Genomic DNA, 17,876 nt, shown 5'->3' with positions numbered 1-17,876 from the left:
TCTACACATTAGCTATGTGGGACTAACTCTTAATATTAAGTATAAAAAAAATGAAAATGCAAGTTTCTCATCTAAATCAATAATAATATATTTATTGATCAAAAATACACTTTAGGTAAGAGTTTTTTTTTATTTTAAATAAAAAATATGAAAAATTATTTAATTTTTAATTTCTTTCTTAAAGAAGCATGCTTTAGAAGTACATAATGTTTTGAGAAAAAAAATACTAATTAATAATGCCACATCAAATTTTAAATGATAAAGAAGAATTAGTTAATAAAAATATTATATCTTTAAACAAAAGAGTTTAGAAATTTTTTTCAACATTATATGTATTTTAAATGATACAATTATATAGTGTTGTAAATTGAAGAGACAAAATATTAATTATTTCATAAAATATAATTATACTTAAATAGTTTAAGGAGCGACCCACCGTGCCAAGCACGTGCTACCTCGCTAGTGTATTACTAAAATGAAAAGTTTATCGGCCTTTAGGAAGCAACAATACTGAAAAACCCAGGTTTGGGATTTCGAACCTGTAAAATCTCAGTTGTCGTTTTTAACATATACAATTTTACGTGACCTTCATTATCATTATAGTATTGGCAGAATAAACAAAGGAAAAAACAGTAAGAATAAGTCGGAAACCACGTGGTTTGAGGAAAGTAACCTGTTTCCCGAGTAGATAGAAATCCATTCGACTTGGCGGTTTAAGGTCCCCACACCTCAATTTAGTGTCAGTTTCTCATCAAGTATTTGCTGTTAAGGACCAAATTTTTCAATGTTTTAACTATTGCCACCCCAACCCTCTCCTCTATTTATTCCACTACTTCATTCATCTTTACTCCACCGCATCTCGCTTCCTCACTCTCTCTGGCTCTGTCTAGTCTCTCTACCTTGTTCAAATTTCATAATTCTCAACAATCCACCACCTGGTAATTCAATTATGGCCTTTAAATATTTGTCCAAATTTCTTGCAAACTTCAATTAATGCAACAGTGCATATATATGTAATATAAAAAGTTAATGTTGGAATACATTTTTGCATGCAGAGCAATATAGTATGGCAATTTGGCTAATAATTGTCTTCTTGATGAGCTCATTTTGTCATGGTTATGTTTATGGGAGAGACCAAGGTTGGATTAATGCTCATGCCACTTTCTACGGAGGGGGAGACGCTTCTGGTACAATGGGTAAGTAAGCTAAACTAGCTACCCAGTAATGTTATTAATTTGCAATAACAAATTAATTAGTGTATGTGACCATATATATGTGTACATAAATACCTATGTAAATATAGGCGGGGCTTGTGGGTACGGGAACCTGTACAGCCAAGGGTATGGGACGAACACGGCGGCGCTGAGCACAGCTCTATTCAACAACGGGCAGAGCTGCGGAGCTTGCTTTGAGATAAAGTGTGTGAACGACCCCAAGTGGTGCTTAGGGTCGACCATCGTGGTCACAGCCACCAATTTCTGCCCACCCAATAATGCTCTGCCTAACAACGCTGGCGGCTGGTGCAACCCTCCCCAGCAACACTTTGATCTCTCTCAGCCTGTATTTCAACATATTGCCCAATATAAAGCTGGGATTGTTCCCGTAGCTTATCGAAGGTATGTATATGATCATGAGTATTAATTAATTTATCTATGAGAATTGTTGTGTTACCAACTACCAACAACCTATCGCCTAATACCAATGTTCGATATTAATGAGCTTCTGGAGTTGTCCAATATATTTGCTTTTGCACGTGTATGTGTTTGGTCGCTAGTCATAATCAATTCATCATCCTTTTGAATGATTTGTTAATATAGTTTGTTACTGCGTTTTGAATTTTGATACATGCATGGTGAGATTAATGATGATCAATTGTACAAAAAGAGAAAGAGAACAAAGAAAATTAAGATTATATTAATTGAGGATATACAAACAACAAAATCAGCATGTCATAATTCATATATACATAGATTGAATCTTGACATAATAATTACTAGCTATATGGTCATTTTTAAGTGATTTTTTGTTTTGTACTTATATGTAAAAATGATAAATATAAACATCTACTTGAAGACAAAACCAAACCAAAAAATATTTGAAACGGTATGACAGTACTCTGAACTTGGCGCATCGTGACAATGCTAATTTGTCATTTTTTGTTGATGCATAATTCCTATGTTTCTTTTATTACTTTGGGTAAATTAATGACATGTATGTGTAAAAATTGTATGTTGTATTATATTTAGGGTCCCTTGTCAAAAGAGAGGAGGCATCAGATTCACAATCAACGGCCATTCATACTTCAATCTAGTGCTGATCACCAACGTTGGTGGGGCTGGTGACGTCACCGCCGTATCAATCAAAGGGTCAAAATCATCTTGGCAATCCATGTCAAGAAACTGGGGTCAAAATTGGCAAAGTAACTCTTACCTCAATGGACAAGCCCTCTCCTTTAAGGTCACAACTAGTGATGGTCGAACTTTGGTCTCGTACAATGTTGCCCCTGCTAGCTGGTCTTTTGGTCAGACTTTTACTGGCTTACAATTCCATTAAAGAAACAAATTAATTATAAAGGCAAACCCCTCCATAAATTATAATTTCTTTTAACAAAAATAAAAAGATTTAAGTTGGATTGGGTTTATAGATATAGACTTCTTATGGTCTTTTGTGATAAGAGTCATGTTATAGGTTAGAAAACTAGGGCTTATTTTAAAAGGGTCCTAAACCTATTTTTGTTGTATTATTTAAAAGAAATAAGAGAAATAAAAGATTTAAGAAAATGGGGATTCTGGTCTACTCTGCCTGCTTTTGTTAAAGGCAGAGACACAGACAGAATAATTTGGCTGCGGTTGGACACTAATTAAGTACTACCCGCCACCCTTTTTTCTTTGATTCTCTAGTAATTGAATTTTAATAATTTTTGGATTGGGGTGTTATTAATGTTGGGTGTTATGGTCAATTGATCATTAATGAATAAAATATGTACTGTGTTTTCTTATATTATTATTTTTAAGAAGTGATGATCTCATTATCTTATCTAAAAAGTGGTTTTTGCCTGTGCAACAGTGCAAGTTGCAAAGTTACGTACTTTTGGATTGATATGAACCAGATTTTGTTACTACAATTCAGACATGAGCCAAAAGTATGAACTGAATTTTATGATCATAATTAGATAGAATTCGTAGTGTAAAAGGAGAGCTAGGAATTGCTTGAACCACACTCTCAAACAATCCGTCTTAACACCACTCGATCGGTTCTAATGGCGCTCCCTGATCCAACTCAGAACCTCACGGACTCTGATAGCTTCAACTATCAATCCCATTACGAAGTTCATCATGCCAACATTGACGAGTTCCTCGAAGGCATCATCAAGTGCTAGCTAGGTGTCGAACATTGATTGATTCGATCTAGAGTTGAATGTTAGCATAACTAGGGTCCATGTGTTAATCCTATTACCTTAACACTTAACAAAGCAATAAGGTCCGGAAAAATAAATAATTAAAGGTCTATTTACAAAAATATGAGAAAATGAAAATATGTTTTGATATATATGGCATAAAAACTTAAGAAAAAAAAAACAGAAAAATACAAAAAAGGAAAAAAAAATTACAAAAATACTTTGGGCCGGCCTATTAAATATTTATACAGTCCACATACAAATATTTACAAAAATACCACATGCACTAAGTCTTCAGCTGTACAGAGCGAACCATGAAGGTGAAAATACCGCGATCATTTCAAAACCGCAAAACAACCAAAATGAAACCAAAACGATAAAAATACAACTATTAATTCTGGCGAAATAAACTGGAAAAGAAGACTTGCAATGATTTAAACAGAAAATGACGAAAAAAAATCAGAAAAACTGTGAAGAAACTGAAATTTCACATTTATTTTCTGTTTTATTCGATCAAAATAACTCCCCCTAATATCGAAATCTATATTCATGAAATGTAGATCTGTAATAAACAGATCAGGAGCTCCCACCAAATCCAAAACAATGTATGAGGTGAAAAATTTAAAAAAAATCTCATGAATAATACATGTACGTTATATATGCAGTTGCATTTTGATTGATTACTGGTTTCCAATATAAATATATTTTTTTAGAAACACAATAAGAAGAGTAAATTCGAATTAAGGTACAACCAGTTACGTATAAGTCTGTTTATTTTTTGTTTTGGTTGTCTTATAGTTGCATTATCGTTTTATGATAGTTTATATATTATGCAGGAATTTAATTTGACGGGGACTAAGAAATAGTAGTTATACATAGTAAGTTTTGTGCAAATAGTTGCATATTAGTTTTATAATGAAATAACATATGCAAGTAGCAAAACTATAATAAAACTACTAAACAACTGTATACAAACTAAAATACAGGAAAAACTTGAAAAATTTAAAAAAAAAACCTCATGAATAATACATCTACATTATATAGAGTTGCATTTTGATTGATTATTGGTTTCCAATATAAATATATTTTTTTAGAAACACAATAAGAAGAGTAAATTCGAATTAAGGTACAACCAGTTACGTATAAGTCTGTTTATTTTTTTTTTTGGTTGCCTTATAATTGCATTATCGTTTTATGATAGTTTATATATTATGCATGAATTTAATTTGACGGGGACTACAAAATAGTAGTTATACATAGTAAGTTTTGTGCAAATAGTTGCATATTAGTTTTATAATGAAATAACATATGCAAGTAGCAAAACTATAATAAAACTACTAAACAACTGTATACAAACTAAAATACAGGAAAAACTTGATTTTTTTTTTAAAAAAACCTCATGAATAATACATCTACATTATATACAGTTGCATTTTGATTGATTATTGGTATCTAATATAAATATATTTTTTTAGAAACATAATAAGAAGAGTAAATTCGAATTAAGGTACAACCAGTTACGTATAAGTCTGTTTATTTTTTTTTTGTTGCCTTATATTTTATAGTAGTTTATATATTATGCAGGAATTTAATTTGACGGGGACTAAGAAATAGTAGTTATACATAGTAAGTTTTGTGCAAATAGTTGCATATTAGTTTTATAATGAAATAACATATGCAAGTAGCAAAACTATAATAAAACTACTAAACAACGTTATTTTTTTTTTCTGCTATGTCTTGCCAATTTTATTTTATTTGACTTAATTTATTATTTTTCCTATCTTACTTAGTCCAATTCTTCTGCTGATAAAATAATTGATTTGAAAAATTGACCATCTTCATTTCACAATTATTTTCCAAAGATGCATTTAGGTCCCTCTCTTGCTCAACTGTTTTGGTTTTATCATTTGCCACTACACAAAGGTAGGTGGTATTTTCACAAGATTTAGGACTTAGGACTTTCCAGTGTGAAATCCCCTCTTATGTACTGGTGTGCCTCTATTTTGTCCATTCATTCACTTCCTTCCTTCTTGTTGCTTTTTTTTTTTTATTTTTGGTCATTGAATTTTAATATATAAATATAAAATTTTGGTTTCTGGATTTTGAAACTTGTTGCCCAATTTAGAAGTTGAATCTTTTTGTGGGGTGGGTTTGATATTTAATGTGGAGTTGATGGGTGATATTGTTCAGGAAAGTGAAATTTAGCTTGGCGATGGGTTGTGGTTGCTTTGGTGAATTGAATTGGTGTAGAGGAAGCTGTAAATCTGGTGAGCCACAAACTCCAGGTGAGATTTGTATTCTAGAATATATTGATTAACTTTCTGGTTTTTATGTCTTTTTCACATAAATAATCGTGCTAGAGTAATCTGTGGAATGCAGACTTTCTTCTCCGTTGGAGGTGGTGGCCTCGGCCGCTCTCCGCTGATGGCTCGCCCCATGGTTGGAAAGAACCAAATCCTACAAGAAAAGATGTAAATGCAAAACTTTTTTTTTTTATTTGAGTAGAGAAGCTAATCCGGTAACGAGTTTAGTTCCTCACTCTACACTCTTCGGTTCAATCGCCGGTAGCTGTCACGCCGTAACCGGCTCCGACGAAATTTTCTCATCCGTCGAAAAAGCTTTTTCGGCGGCAGCTCCATCGGGATCCTTCTCCGACGGCAGGCTCTTCTCGCCGAAAATCAGCTCCAATTCACCGCAATCGCTAAACCCGTCGTTGTCCTGAGATTCGAGGTCAGACTTGACCTTCTCCGATTCTGATTCTGGAACAGCGATGGCGATTGGGTCTTTTCTGGAGTGAGGAGAGAGCCATTTGGCTCTCATGTAATTGGCCTTCCGCCATGGAGGGAAGTGCATTCCTCTCTTCTTAAGACTCTGTTTGGCCGCCTCAGAAACGATGGAGACTATTTGGCAAAGCCGAGCAGATTTTCCGACGAATATGTACGGCAGAGATTGTGTGTGCAAGTGGTAAAAGTGTAATAAAATAAACTTAAAGTGTATAAAAGTTACTTTTACCGTGTTGTAGTACATATGTAATGAAGTTAGCCTTTTGTATTTTTAGTGTAAAAATTTCAAAACTTAATTACCCTAAATATGACATTTTTTTAAAAAAAACTTACAAATATGGGAAAAAATCATGAGGAATGCCATAAAAAACTTTAAATTTGTGTTTTTTTTTTCTTTTTTTAAAAAATAAAACACTAAAAAAAAAAATAATAATCTCAACTGTAGATGTTGTTTTTTTTACAGAAATTAAACTTGTTTTTTTTTTATTTAAACTACTGTTTGTTTTTTTTTTCTTTATTTTTTTGTTAAAAACTAATTATTTCATTAAAAGCAGCAGAAAAAAAAAACCAGTTTCATCAACATCATCCTGAAAAAAAAAACAATACAAACAAATATAATCTAAAAATAATACAAACTTTAAAAATCAGTTTCATCAACATTGAGAGAAACTAATAATTTCATTAAAAGAATAAAAAATTAATAGTTTCATTATGTTATTACAAATTTTTTATTTTAAGTTTCCTTTAATTATTTTATTTTTAGGTTCGAAACTTACACTTATATTTTGTTTTTAATATTGGTATGCATGATGTGTTGTTTTGATTATATTTGTGATTAGTATTTTTTTTTGTATTTTTGTGTGTGTGTATTTTTTTTATTTGATTGTCTGATGAAACTGGTTTCAGTTAACTTTATAATTAATATTTATATTTTGTTATGATTTTTTATATCGTCGAAACTGGTTTCACAGGTTTTAACTGTTCTGTAATGGGGTTGCTCCATTTTTATGATATTATTGTATTTTTTTTAGTTTGTATAAAACCAGTTTTATTATTGTATGATATTTGAACAACAATTTTTATTTTATTTTAAATAATCAGTTTCTGACACACATATTATTTTATTATTTTCATAACTGGTTTTTTTAAGTAACTAGTTTTCATAACTAGTTTTTTTATTATTGTTCATAATTGAGTTTTAAGTTTCAATTTTTTATTTGATTATTTCAAGAAACTGGTTTTTATTTTGGTTGTTTTACTAATTGGTTTCTCACATTCCACTGTTTTTTTTTTGTTATTCTTTTATGGTTTTTATTGTATTTTGGTCTCTTTAATTTTTTTTGTTTCTTTTTTTCTCTTTGATTTTAATTTTTGTTTCTCTTTGTTATATTTGCTACATAATGTATGTTTAAATCAATTCTATTTTTGAGCAAGCAAATAAAAATTAAATGCCAAAATAAAGAATGAAGTTAGAATTTTGGTTATTAGGTATTGATATAAAATTTATATGCTCAAAACTGGTTTTTAAATTTAGTATCGTTTGTAAAAGTTTAGTTATTAGGTATTGTGTATTTTTCATTATCTTATTGATGAAACTATTTTTTTTTTTTTTTTGCCTCTTTCATTGAAATAATTAGTTTCTTTAATATTGATGAAACTGATTTTTAAAGGTAGTATCGTTTTTAGATTGTAATTTTTTTCATTATCTTGTTGATGAAACTATTTTTGTTTATTCTTTTAATGAAATTAATAGTTTCTTTCAATGTTGATGAAACTAGTTTTTAAAGTTTGTATTCTTTTTAGATTATGATTTCTTATATTGTTTTTTTTTTCATGATGATGTTGATGAAACTGATTTTTTTTTCTGCTGTTTTTAATAAAATAATTAGTTTTTAACAAAAAAAAAACAAATAATAGTTTCAATAAAAGAAAAACAAGTTTAATTTATGTAAAAAAATGAGATACAAAAATGTACACTAATTATATATATATATATAGAAAGAGAAAAAATATAGTTTGAGAAAAAAAAATTAAAAAAAAAAAAAGAGAGACACAAAAAGAAATTAGAAAAAAAAAATTAAAAAGAAAATTAGAGAGAGAAAAGAGAAAGAAAGAAAAAAAAAAAGTCAATAATTGACATAAAAAATGAAAAGGAAAAAGAGAGCCAAAAGTTGACTAAAAAATATATAAAAAAGACAAAAAAAACTTTTTAAAACTTTAATAAATAAAATACAGTAAAAAAGAAAAAAAAATTAGGAAAGTATAAATGTAAAAATTTCTTTGTCAAATTATAAATGTAATGTTTGAAAAAAAAAAAGTTAGTATTTGGTGTAAATTTTTCAAATAGAAAGAAACTCTAATATGTAAATGTAAAATAAACTAAAAAAAAATAAAACTAATTAAGTTAGAAACAAAAACATGAAATATGGGTTTGGATAATATGTTTACAAAAATATGGCATATCAAATACCATAAAAAGTCTTAAATGTGAAAAAATGTCATAGAAGAGTGGCAAACCTATAAATGCCATATTTTTGTAACTTTTTTACAAAATTCCATATTTCATGTAATTTTCACATAATTAAACTATATACATGTAAATAAAAAATAATGTGTATTTAATGATTTACTAAATTTAACATAATACTATATAATAATTATTTGCTTCTTATGTTCCGTGAATAAACAAGATATCCAGGAAGATAATTATTATAAAATCGGTTTGATTCTATCTATGTCCTTTCTGTTTAAAGAAAGGAAGGATCCCAAAGAATCCACTTTCGTTTAGTTGTTGAATCTCATTACTAATGAAATTAAAATAATATATGGATCGATCAGAAGTCATGCACAGGTTCAATTTCCGTCGTTCGTCTATAAGTATTTATATTTCATTTAATTATTTATTAACTTAATTAAATGTTAACTAACGACGAGATCTCTTATTATTTTTTGCATATGCACGGAAATTTAAATGAATTTTCGATGTAATCGAATCGAATTAATATCATAAATAACAATATCTGATAAATCGATTCATCGTTAGAAATTGAATAGTATAACAAGGAGAATCTTTTATCCATACTGAATTCAAAAAGTAAATATTTGATACAATTACGATAAAAAATTACTTTACTCTCTTGTTATTTTTATTTTTTTATTCTTTTCCACCCATTATTTTTCATAACCTACTACCCTCTTTGTACAATCATTTGATAAAGTATTATCTAGTATCAAATTTAGCACAATATTTATCGAATCATTGGAGAAACATTTTATGAAAAAATAGAAAAATATAGTCTTACATCACAAATTTAGTACTACATTGGCGATGCTCTAACCTATGTTGTTGGTTTTGTTAACGTAGATTTTCGTGAAACAAATTTGACCCTCACAGTAGTAATTTCACACAGAAAAAAATAAAAGTTGTAAAAATAAAAATACGAACACAGGGTTTTTTACGTGGTTTTGCAGTTAAAATTCTGCATAGTCCACGAGTCAATCTTATTCAGATTTCTGATTTTTTTTTCAGGGCCTCTCCTGTATGAGTTTTTTCGTCCCCGTTTTCATCTTACTTGCCACTATTTATAATTACATAGTGGGCAGTTAATTACAAAGTCGACCGTTATATGTTTACAATAATCATCCCTAAAATCATGAGATTTAATTACATATCACGTAATGTAAACACGGTTATGATTTGAAAATCATATAGCTGTGATTTCCCGCTTTTACTGGGTCAAAATAATCGTGAATTAAACACGTCTTTAATTATTGTATCTGGAGTTGTCTCGACAGAAGCTTGGTTCCAGTGATCTCAATAGCGAGCTAGGGCCATTTTTCATTCCGAGGTCGACGATGCATGTCATGTGTCGATCGCGCTTCTTATTTACAAAGAGTTCTTCGAAGCTCATTTGAATGTTAGCTTCTGACTTGCCAGAGTCACAAGCCTCGCTGACGCTAACGGGATGAAGTTATAGGAAGCCTTTCTGTAGCGAGACAGGCACCTCGCTTACTTAGTCTCGAGCCGATCTGGCTGTAATACTTAGTTTGTACACTAAGGGCTTTGGCAATTGATATATGTCGCTTTCGTCTTCCTACACGTACTGTCCTTGATGCCTCGCTATTCACATTCAACAACATATAGTTTTTCCCTAATATACTAAGCACTAGTTTGTATATTGATTCCTCGCCTAAGACCTTATAGTCTGCAGGTTACAAATATACTCTGACACTCACGTAATTAATGAGTTATTCCATACAAAGCGATTGCATCGATCCATATTCCCTTTATCTTGACACGTATCCTCCACTGAGATGGCAACCGAATTTCGGATATAACAACTGACCCTTAAAAAGTTTTTCTTTTAGTAAAAAGTACTTTTTAATAATTACAAAGGGCATCTTTGTCAAAATTCCTTCTTGGAAAAAACGTGTCCTTTGATTCTGGCAGTTGTACGGTTTCGAGGGTCATTATGAATCGTCCCTTCATATTCTGCCCTTCTCCCAACCGTTAGATTTCCCAATCCTCAGCTTTCTTATCATTGGACTCTGTGTATAAAAGGGCGGATCAAGCTTGTCATTTTTCACAAACCTCTTGCATTTTTGTGAGATCCATTTTTTGAATGGATCATCTCTTTCTTGCTAGAATGTCCCTCCTGAGTTTAGAAGTTCACTCTCCCAAACTCATAATACTAGGATGCACCAACCATTTTCCATTCGTTCCCAAGAACTTTAAGCCTCAATTGGAGCCGGAAACGATGGATTCCAAGGTTGAGGAGCTTCTGACCAATCCAAACCAGGGGAACCCCGTAGCCCGCTATGGGAGATCCTCACAAGTGATCCTTGAAGGTGAGTATCATCCCTTGTGAATGGTGATTTGAGTCGGTTTATACATATAATTAATTTTGTATGTTTTTTTGTTGTTCCATTGACCTTTTTTCTTCGTCTCCACAGAAATAGACATAGATATTATGAGCGATCTTAAAGGTCTTCCTCTTGTTGACAAGGAATCCCGGAAGAAGGTTGGCACGGCTTTGGATGATTCCAGGAGGTAGGGGTGTTCATAAAAACTAAAAAACCAAAACCGACCATCAAACTGACCAGACCGTAACCGAATTTTCGGTTCCACGTCATCACCAAATTTGGTGGTCGGTTTCAATTTCGATTTTTTTGACATGGCGGTCGATTTCAGTTTTTGAAATAAAAAAAATCGTTTAACTAAAAAACCGTCAAAACCGCCAAAAACTGCCTAAAACCGCCTAAAACCGCCAAAAACTGCCAAACCGAAAACTGCCAAAAACCGTACGGTCGGTTTTATACGGTTATAATTTCTAAACGGTCAGTTACGGTTTTCGTAAAATAAAAACCGTAACCGACCGGTCAGTTATAAAATTTTAAAAACTGACCATAACCGATTGATTTTCACCCCTACCAGGAGGGAAGTTGGCGTGGTTTCTATTAGAGAATCCTGCCAACCCAAGGCCTGCAGCAGAGGACCTTTGCACCAGCCTCTTTCTAATATCGAAAAGTTTCCTAAGGCTGGGAAAGAGGTCTCGGCTTCAGGAAATGGGATTTGATGATGAGGAGAATGAGGTTTGCACAGAGATCAAGGCTCTCTACGTGCAGACGGTCTTTCTCGAGCTACATGTAGCCGGTCTTTCTCCAAGCTATGTGTAGTCAGACTTTCTCGAGTTTATTGACTTCTCCTCCCATCCTTAGGAAGATGACTTAATGGTTTGCCCCTAGTGGCATTTTTGTAAAGACAAGTTTGTAACTCAACTTGGGTTTTTTCTTATCTTAAATGCCTTGTACTATTTTCATTCGAACTTAATACAATTGTGTTTGCTTGCATTTTTATTCACAATGTAAACAACTATATTTTGATCAAATGTACAGTACTTTTGGATTTTTCCATTGCTCGTAATCTTCCTGTTTAAGTAGTTAGTAATCTACCAAACTTTTTTGATTTTCGAGCAGTTGTCAATTCTGCCTCGCTATAGCAGTTATAATCTGCCTTAAGTAAACGTGAATATAATTTAATGATTCTATCACTTTGTATATTTTTAATTTGCTCGTATGAATAGATATATTATCTATCTATTTTTTAGGTTTAAGTACTTTTATCAAGGTGTCGTGATGCCTCGTTTAATACTTTCCTAGCTCTCGAGAACCGTTAGTATTCAGTTTTATACGGGAGTTATAACTTTTGATTTTCTTTTCTCGTCAGATAGATTTTAAATCAAAAATTATAGTTGTTTGATCCCTTCTTCGTCAAAAAGTTTTGATCAAGATGTTATAACGATTCGACCCCTCTCTCGTCAAAAAGGTTTGGTCAGGGAGTTATAATAGTTCGACTCCACTTTTGCCAATGCGGTTTAGTCGAGAACCTTTGAATTTCAAAAAAAAAAATTGAAATGGTGGGTTTTCATTGTACCATGTATTTCTAGATGAATTCTTGATAATCATACATAAATGCCCCTTAAGTAATTTTTAAAGAATAAAACTTTGTAATTACTTAATATAAATGATTCTCTTTATTCATAACTGAAGTTTAAATTTAACATCAGTAATGCGAGTTACATCATTTATTTATTGGTAGTAGGGTCACAAATGTTCTACGTTCCAGTAGTTCTTTATTAGCAAGCCGTTGAGTCGAGCCAATTTATAAACTCCAACTCCAACTACTGCTTCGATGACATATGGACCCTCCCAATTCGGGTTGAACACTCCTGCAGATGCATCTCTCGTATTTGCAAATACTCGTCTTAGCACCAAGTCTCCAACATTGAATAGTCTTTTCTTGACTTTTTTGTTGAAGTATCTTGTAACTCGATGTTGGTATGTTGCGCTGGTGATTTGCGACTTAGTTCGTTTTTCCTCAAGTAGATCCAAGGACAATTTCAAAAGTTCCTGGTTTTCTTCTTGATTATAAAACTCTCTTATGTGAGTCGATATGTTCACTTTAACAGGCAGCATTGCTTCCGAGCCAAATGCTAGCGAGAAAGGAGTGTGTCCCGTTGCTGTTTTCTCGGTAGTTCTGTGGGCCCAGAGTACCTGAGGTAGCTCGTCAACCCATCTTCCTTTAACAGTGTCTAGCTTCTTCTTGATAGTATCCTTTAAGGTTTTATTAACAGCTTCCACTTGTCCATTTTCCTGAGGCCTGGATACTGACGAGAAGCTTTTGATAATTTTGTTCCTCTCGCAAAATTCAGTGAACAAGTCGCCATCAAATTAGGTTCCATTATCGGATACTAACCTACAAATAATGTTCTTGACGACAAAGTCAAGGACTTTCTTGCAGGTTATGGAAACAAGGGGCTCAGCCTCCGTCCATTTAGTGAAGAAGTCGACTGCTACTACCGCATACTTAGCTCCTCCTCTTCCAGTGGGTAATGCCCCAATTAAGTCGATTCCCCATATAGCAAATGGGTAGGGCGATGTCATCATTCTTAGCACTGTTGGCGGCATGCAAGGTATATTTGAGAACCTTTGACATTTATCACATTTCCTGACAAACTCGTGTGTATCCTTATTGATCGTTGGCCAGTAATATCCTTGTCTAATGATCTTTTTAGACAAGCTTTGCCAACTAGCATGATCCCCACAAGAGCCTTCATGAATCTCTTTGATGATTTCATTTGCTTCTGTAGAGAGAACACACCGAAGTAGGGGCATCGAGTACCCTCTCCTATATAGTTTGCCTTCAATTATTGTGTAACGAGGCACTGAATACAATAGTTTTCGCACCTCGTTTTAGTTATTTGGAAGTTTTCCATCGAGTAATTAATTGATAATAGGAGTCATCCATGTAGGAGAGTCGTCTATCATCTTGACGTCTTCCGTTTCATGTATACTTGGCTCGCTCAGCATCTCTACCGGAACTAAGTTCAATTCATCCAAGTCATTCTGCGAGGCCAGTTTTGCTAAAGTGTCAGCGTTGGAGTTATGTTCTCTCAGAATTTGTTCGATTTTAAAGTAATCGAACCTTTCCAAGTTCTTCCGAACTTTCCCGAAATACCTCGCCATTTTTAAGCCTTTGGCCTGGTTTTCCCTGAGGACCTAGTTCACAATCAGCTGTGAATCACTACGACAGATGAGGATTTTGACTTTCAACGCTTCAGCTATCTTTAAGCCGGCGATCAAGGCTTCATATTCAGCCTCGTTGTTTGATGCGTCAAATTAGAATCTCAAAGCATAGTGAAATTTAAAGCCTTCTGGAGATATTAATATGAACCCTGCACTCGAACCCTATTCGTTGGATGCATCATCCACGTATAACTTCTAAGTTTCTGCATCTCACTGGACAGGTGCAATTTCTTTTGGAGTGATACCTTCTATCAAGAAGTCAACCAAAGCTTGGCCCTTGATGGACGTTCAAGGATGGTATGTTATGTCGAACTGCCCCAGTTCAATTGACCATTTTATCAATCTTCTAGAAGCATCTAGTTTTGATAAAACTTGTCTCAAGGGCTGATCGGTTAACACTTTTATGGGGTGCGCCTGGAAGTATGGTCATAGTTTACGAGATGCATGGACTAGGCAAAACGCAACTTTTTCTAGAGGGGGATATGTGGATTTTTCCCCTAATGACCTTTTACTTACATAGTAAATAGGTTGCTAGTGCTTGCCCTCGTCTCACACTATAGCTGCACTAAGTGCATCTTCCGAGATGGCTAAATAGAGAAACAACGTTTCTCCAGTTATGGGTTTCGCCAAAACTGGAGGCGTCGCCAGATGCCTTTCTATGTTTTGAAAGGCCTCTTCGCACTCTTTTGTCCACTCAAACTTTTTGTTGCCTCACAATACATTGAAGAATGACACACACTTATCAGTTGACTTCGAAATGAATATGTTAAGTACATCCATTCTTCCTGTCAGGGCTTGTACTTTGTTAGGCTTTGTCGGTGATGGCATGTCTATTAATGCCTTGATTTTTTCGGGATTTACTTCAATACTCCTCGCGTTAACTATGAATCCCAAAATTTTTCCTAAGAAAACTCCAAAGGAACATTTTTTTGGGTTTAGCTTCATGTTATACTTCTTTAATATCTTAAAGCAGTCCGCGAGGTCTGAGGTATGATCCCTACTCTTTATTGACTTTACCAACATATCATCGACGTAAGCTTCCATGTTCTGCCCTATTTGATTTGCGAACATTTCGTTTACGGATTGCTGATACGTTACCCCAACGTTCTTCAGTCCAAACGACATGACTTTATAACAATAGAGTCCCATGTTGGTTACGAAGCTTGTATGTTCTTGATTTGGGACATACATTTTTATCTGGTTATATCCAGAATATGCATCCATAAATGACATAAGCTCGTGCCCAGCAGTTGCATCCACTAACTGGTCGATCTTGGGAAGTAGAAAATAATCTTTTGGGCACGCCTTATTCAAATCAGAGAAATCAATACAAGTTCTCCAAGTTTCGTTAGGCTTCGGGACGAGAACAAGATTGGCTATCCACGAGGGATAAAACACCTCGCGTATAAAGTCGTTGACTAACAACTTGTCAACTTCTTGTTTTGTGCCCCTTGCCTCTCGGAATCTAAGGGTCTCCTTTTCTGTCTCTTCGTTAGGTAGTTTGGATCAACATTTAAATGATGGCATGTAATATTAGGGTCGATCCCTATCATATCTCTATGGCTCCAGGGGAATTGATCCTGGTTCACCTTCAAAAAGCTTATTAGCTGCTCGTCCAGGATCTTCCCGATGTATACACACCTTGTGGGATTTCCTGAGTCGACAATAACCTCTTCCAGTTCCTCAATTGGTTTCAATAGATGTCTCTCATCTTGAACTGGAGGGTCAAGATCTTCGTCTTTCTTCTCATTTTCTTCTGACAAGATCGCCATCAACTGATGACCAACTTTCCTATGCTGTAGCTCAATGCGATAACAATCGCGAGTCAGCATCTAGTCGCCACGCACCACTCCCACGCCTTCTTGTGTTTGGAATTTCAAGGATAGGTGCTTGATCGAACTGACTGCCCCTAGTCTGATCAGTGCTGGATGATCCAACAATATGTTATAAGCTGATGGCAGGTCGACAACTAAGAAGTCTTGCATAACAGTGGCAGATAGGGGTGCCTCGCCTAAGGTTAATGCGAGCTCGATTATGCCAAGAATGTCAATGCTGTTGTAATATCCCGATAAGTCTAATGGTAAATAATTAGGGTTTATATTTATATTATGAGTTAATCAGGTAATAAGTGGGATTATGATCCTACTAATTTATTTTAGCATAAAATTTAAATTTTGCTATAAGTAAGTAAATAATCGTAATTTGTTAATTACAGAGATTTATATAGCATGTGGGAATGTAATATGAGCTATATGTGAAATAAAAATATTTCAGGTTCAGCGACCCTGGAGACTCAATAAGTGGATATGTAAGCGTAGTTTGTTAATTACGGGGATTTATTTAAAATACGTGGATATAATATGAGTTATTTGTGTAATAAAAATATTTTCAAGTTTGGCGACGCTGGAGACCCGATTGGAGGCCAAAAATGTCACAACAGTTTTAGTTAGAAATATTGATGAGATTATTAGGATAAGTTGATTTTAGAAATATCAGGGTATCTCAAGATACTCGAAGTTGGCCAAATACCTTAAAAATAGAGATTTCTTAATGGCTAAAAAATAATTAAATAACTAATAATAATAATTTTTTTATTAATATTATTATATTATTATTATATATTATTATATTATGATTAATATTATATTATTATTAATATATTATTATAATATTATTTATATATATGAATTAACTTACGTTAACTTACGTTTTTTTATTTATATATATATATTAACTTATTAGTGAAACAGAACGAACGAAACCCTCGTTCTCTAAGCTAGTGATCTAAGCTCCAGTAGTAGTAGGATAGTAAATCTTTAAAAAGGAAAAGCTTAAGTTATGGTTTAATTTCGTTTTAAGTTTAAAAAACAATTGGTTTTATATGGGAGCTTTATGATTTAAAAAGGTTATGGAGATTCACGACTTTGTAGAATTGTTTTTTAGTAACTATGGGACTAGTTTATATGTTTACTTATTGAATTTGAGGTGATTTTGAGTTAGAAATCGAGTTTGGAACTTTTAAAAGCTTAGTCCGAACGTTAATGTGATTTTTCATTTAAGGACTCAATTTTTAATTTCTGTTACACAAGGATGGTAATATTTATGGTATATATGCGCCCTGTGAAGTTTGGAGTGATTTGGATAAGTTTTGGTAGTGTTTTGGTGAGTGCAAAAATTGGGATTTTCGAGTTTTATAGTTTTTAGAAATGTCTAAGAGATCAGATTTCGTATTTTTGTCATAACTTTTGACTCGGGTGTCTGTTTTGAATGATCTATATACCACTTCGAAGCTTGCAATGAGCTCTACAATATGGTGTATGTTTTAGAGCCAAAATATAAGTTTTATTTTAGTATATTTATACTGTGGGGCTTGGTAGAAAACTTTAAATTGTCCTATGTAAATATTAAGCAGTGTTTTGGGATAAACAGTTATTGGTTTACCGTTGTTGTGACATAGGGTCGAGATTATTGGGGATAGTTCTCCACTTGGGTTGGCCAAAATGTATGAACCTGGATTAAAGGTAAGAAAAGTATATTGTATACATTATATGTAATACAATTAGTATTGCAATGAATTGATTAATATTGAGATATAGTTAATATTTTTATAT

General features: G+C 33.0%; 1 protein-coding gene and 1 pseudogene across 2 annotated transcripts; one reads left to right on the top strand and one right to left on the bottom strand.

Moving 5' to 3' along the window:
* Positions 1-791: 791 nt before the first annotated feature.
* On the top strand, positions 792-2,998 carry LOC115708693 (expansin-A1). Of its 2 annotated transcripts, XM_030636678.2 has the most exons (4): positions 792-938; positions 1,056-1,196; positions 1,304-1,616; positions 2,247-2,998. In XM_030636678.2, exons 2-4 carry the CDS (start codon positions 1,067-1,069, stop codon positions 2,551-2,553), a joined length of 750 nt encoding a protein of 249 aa, XP_030492538.1. In that variant the 5' UTR covers positions 792-938; positions 1,056-1,066; the 3' UTR covers positions 2,554-2,998. The 2 variants fall into 2 exon arrangements, with proteins under 2 accessions (XP_030492538.1, XP_060968156.1); XM_061112173.1 differs by lacking the exon at positions 792-938 and having other exon boundaries at positions 957-1,196.
* Positions 2,999-5,871: 2,873 nt separating this feature from the next.
* On the bottom strand, positions 5,872-6,424 carry LOC115723283 (uncharacterized; annotated as a pseudogene).
* Positions 6,425-17,876: the final 11,452 nt, after the last annotated feature.

The sequence above is a fragment of the Cannabis sativa genome, chromosome 3 (assembly GCF_029168945.1).
Source record: "Cannabis sativa cultivar Pink pepper isolate KNU-18-1 chromosome 3, ASM2916894v1, whole genome shotgun sequence".
NCBI lineage: Eukaryota > Viridiplantae > Streptophyta > Magnoliopsida > Rosales > Cannabaceae > Cannabis > Cannabis sativa.
Note: the sequence above shows the minus strand (reverse complement) of the source record. Positions and strands in the feature narration are given on the sequence as shown.

Coding starts and splice junctions, on each gene's coding strand:
- LOC115708693 (XM_030636678.2), top strand. CDS start 1,067: ATGGCAATTTGGCTAATAATTGTCTTCTTGATGAGCTCATTTTGTCAT. Junction 1,197..1,303: donor AGACGCTTCTGGTACAATGG/GTAAGTAAGCTA, acceptor ATGTAAATATAG/GCGGGGCTTGTGGGTACGGG. Junction 1,617..2,246: donor GTTCCCGTAGCTTATCGAAG/GTATGTATATGA, acceptor TATTATATTTAG/GGTCCCTTGTCAAAAGAGAG.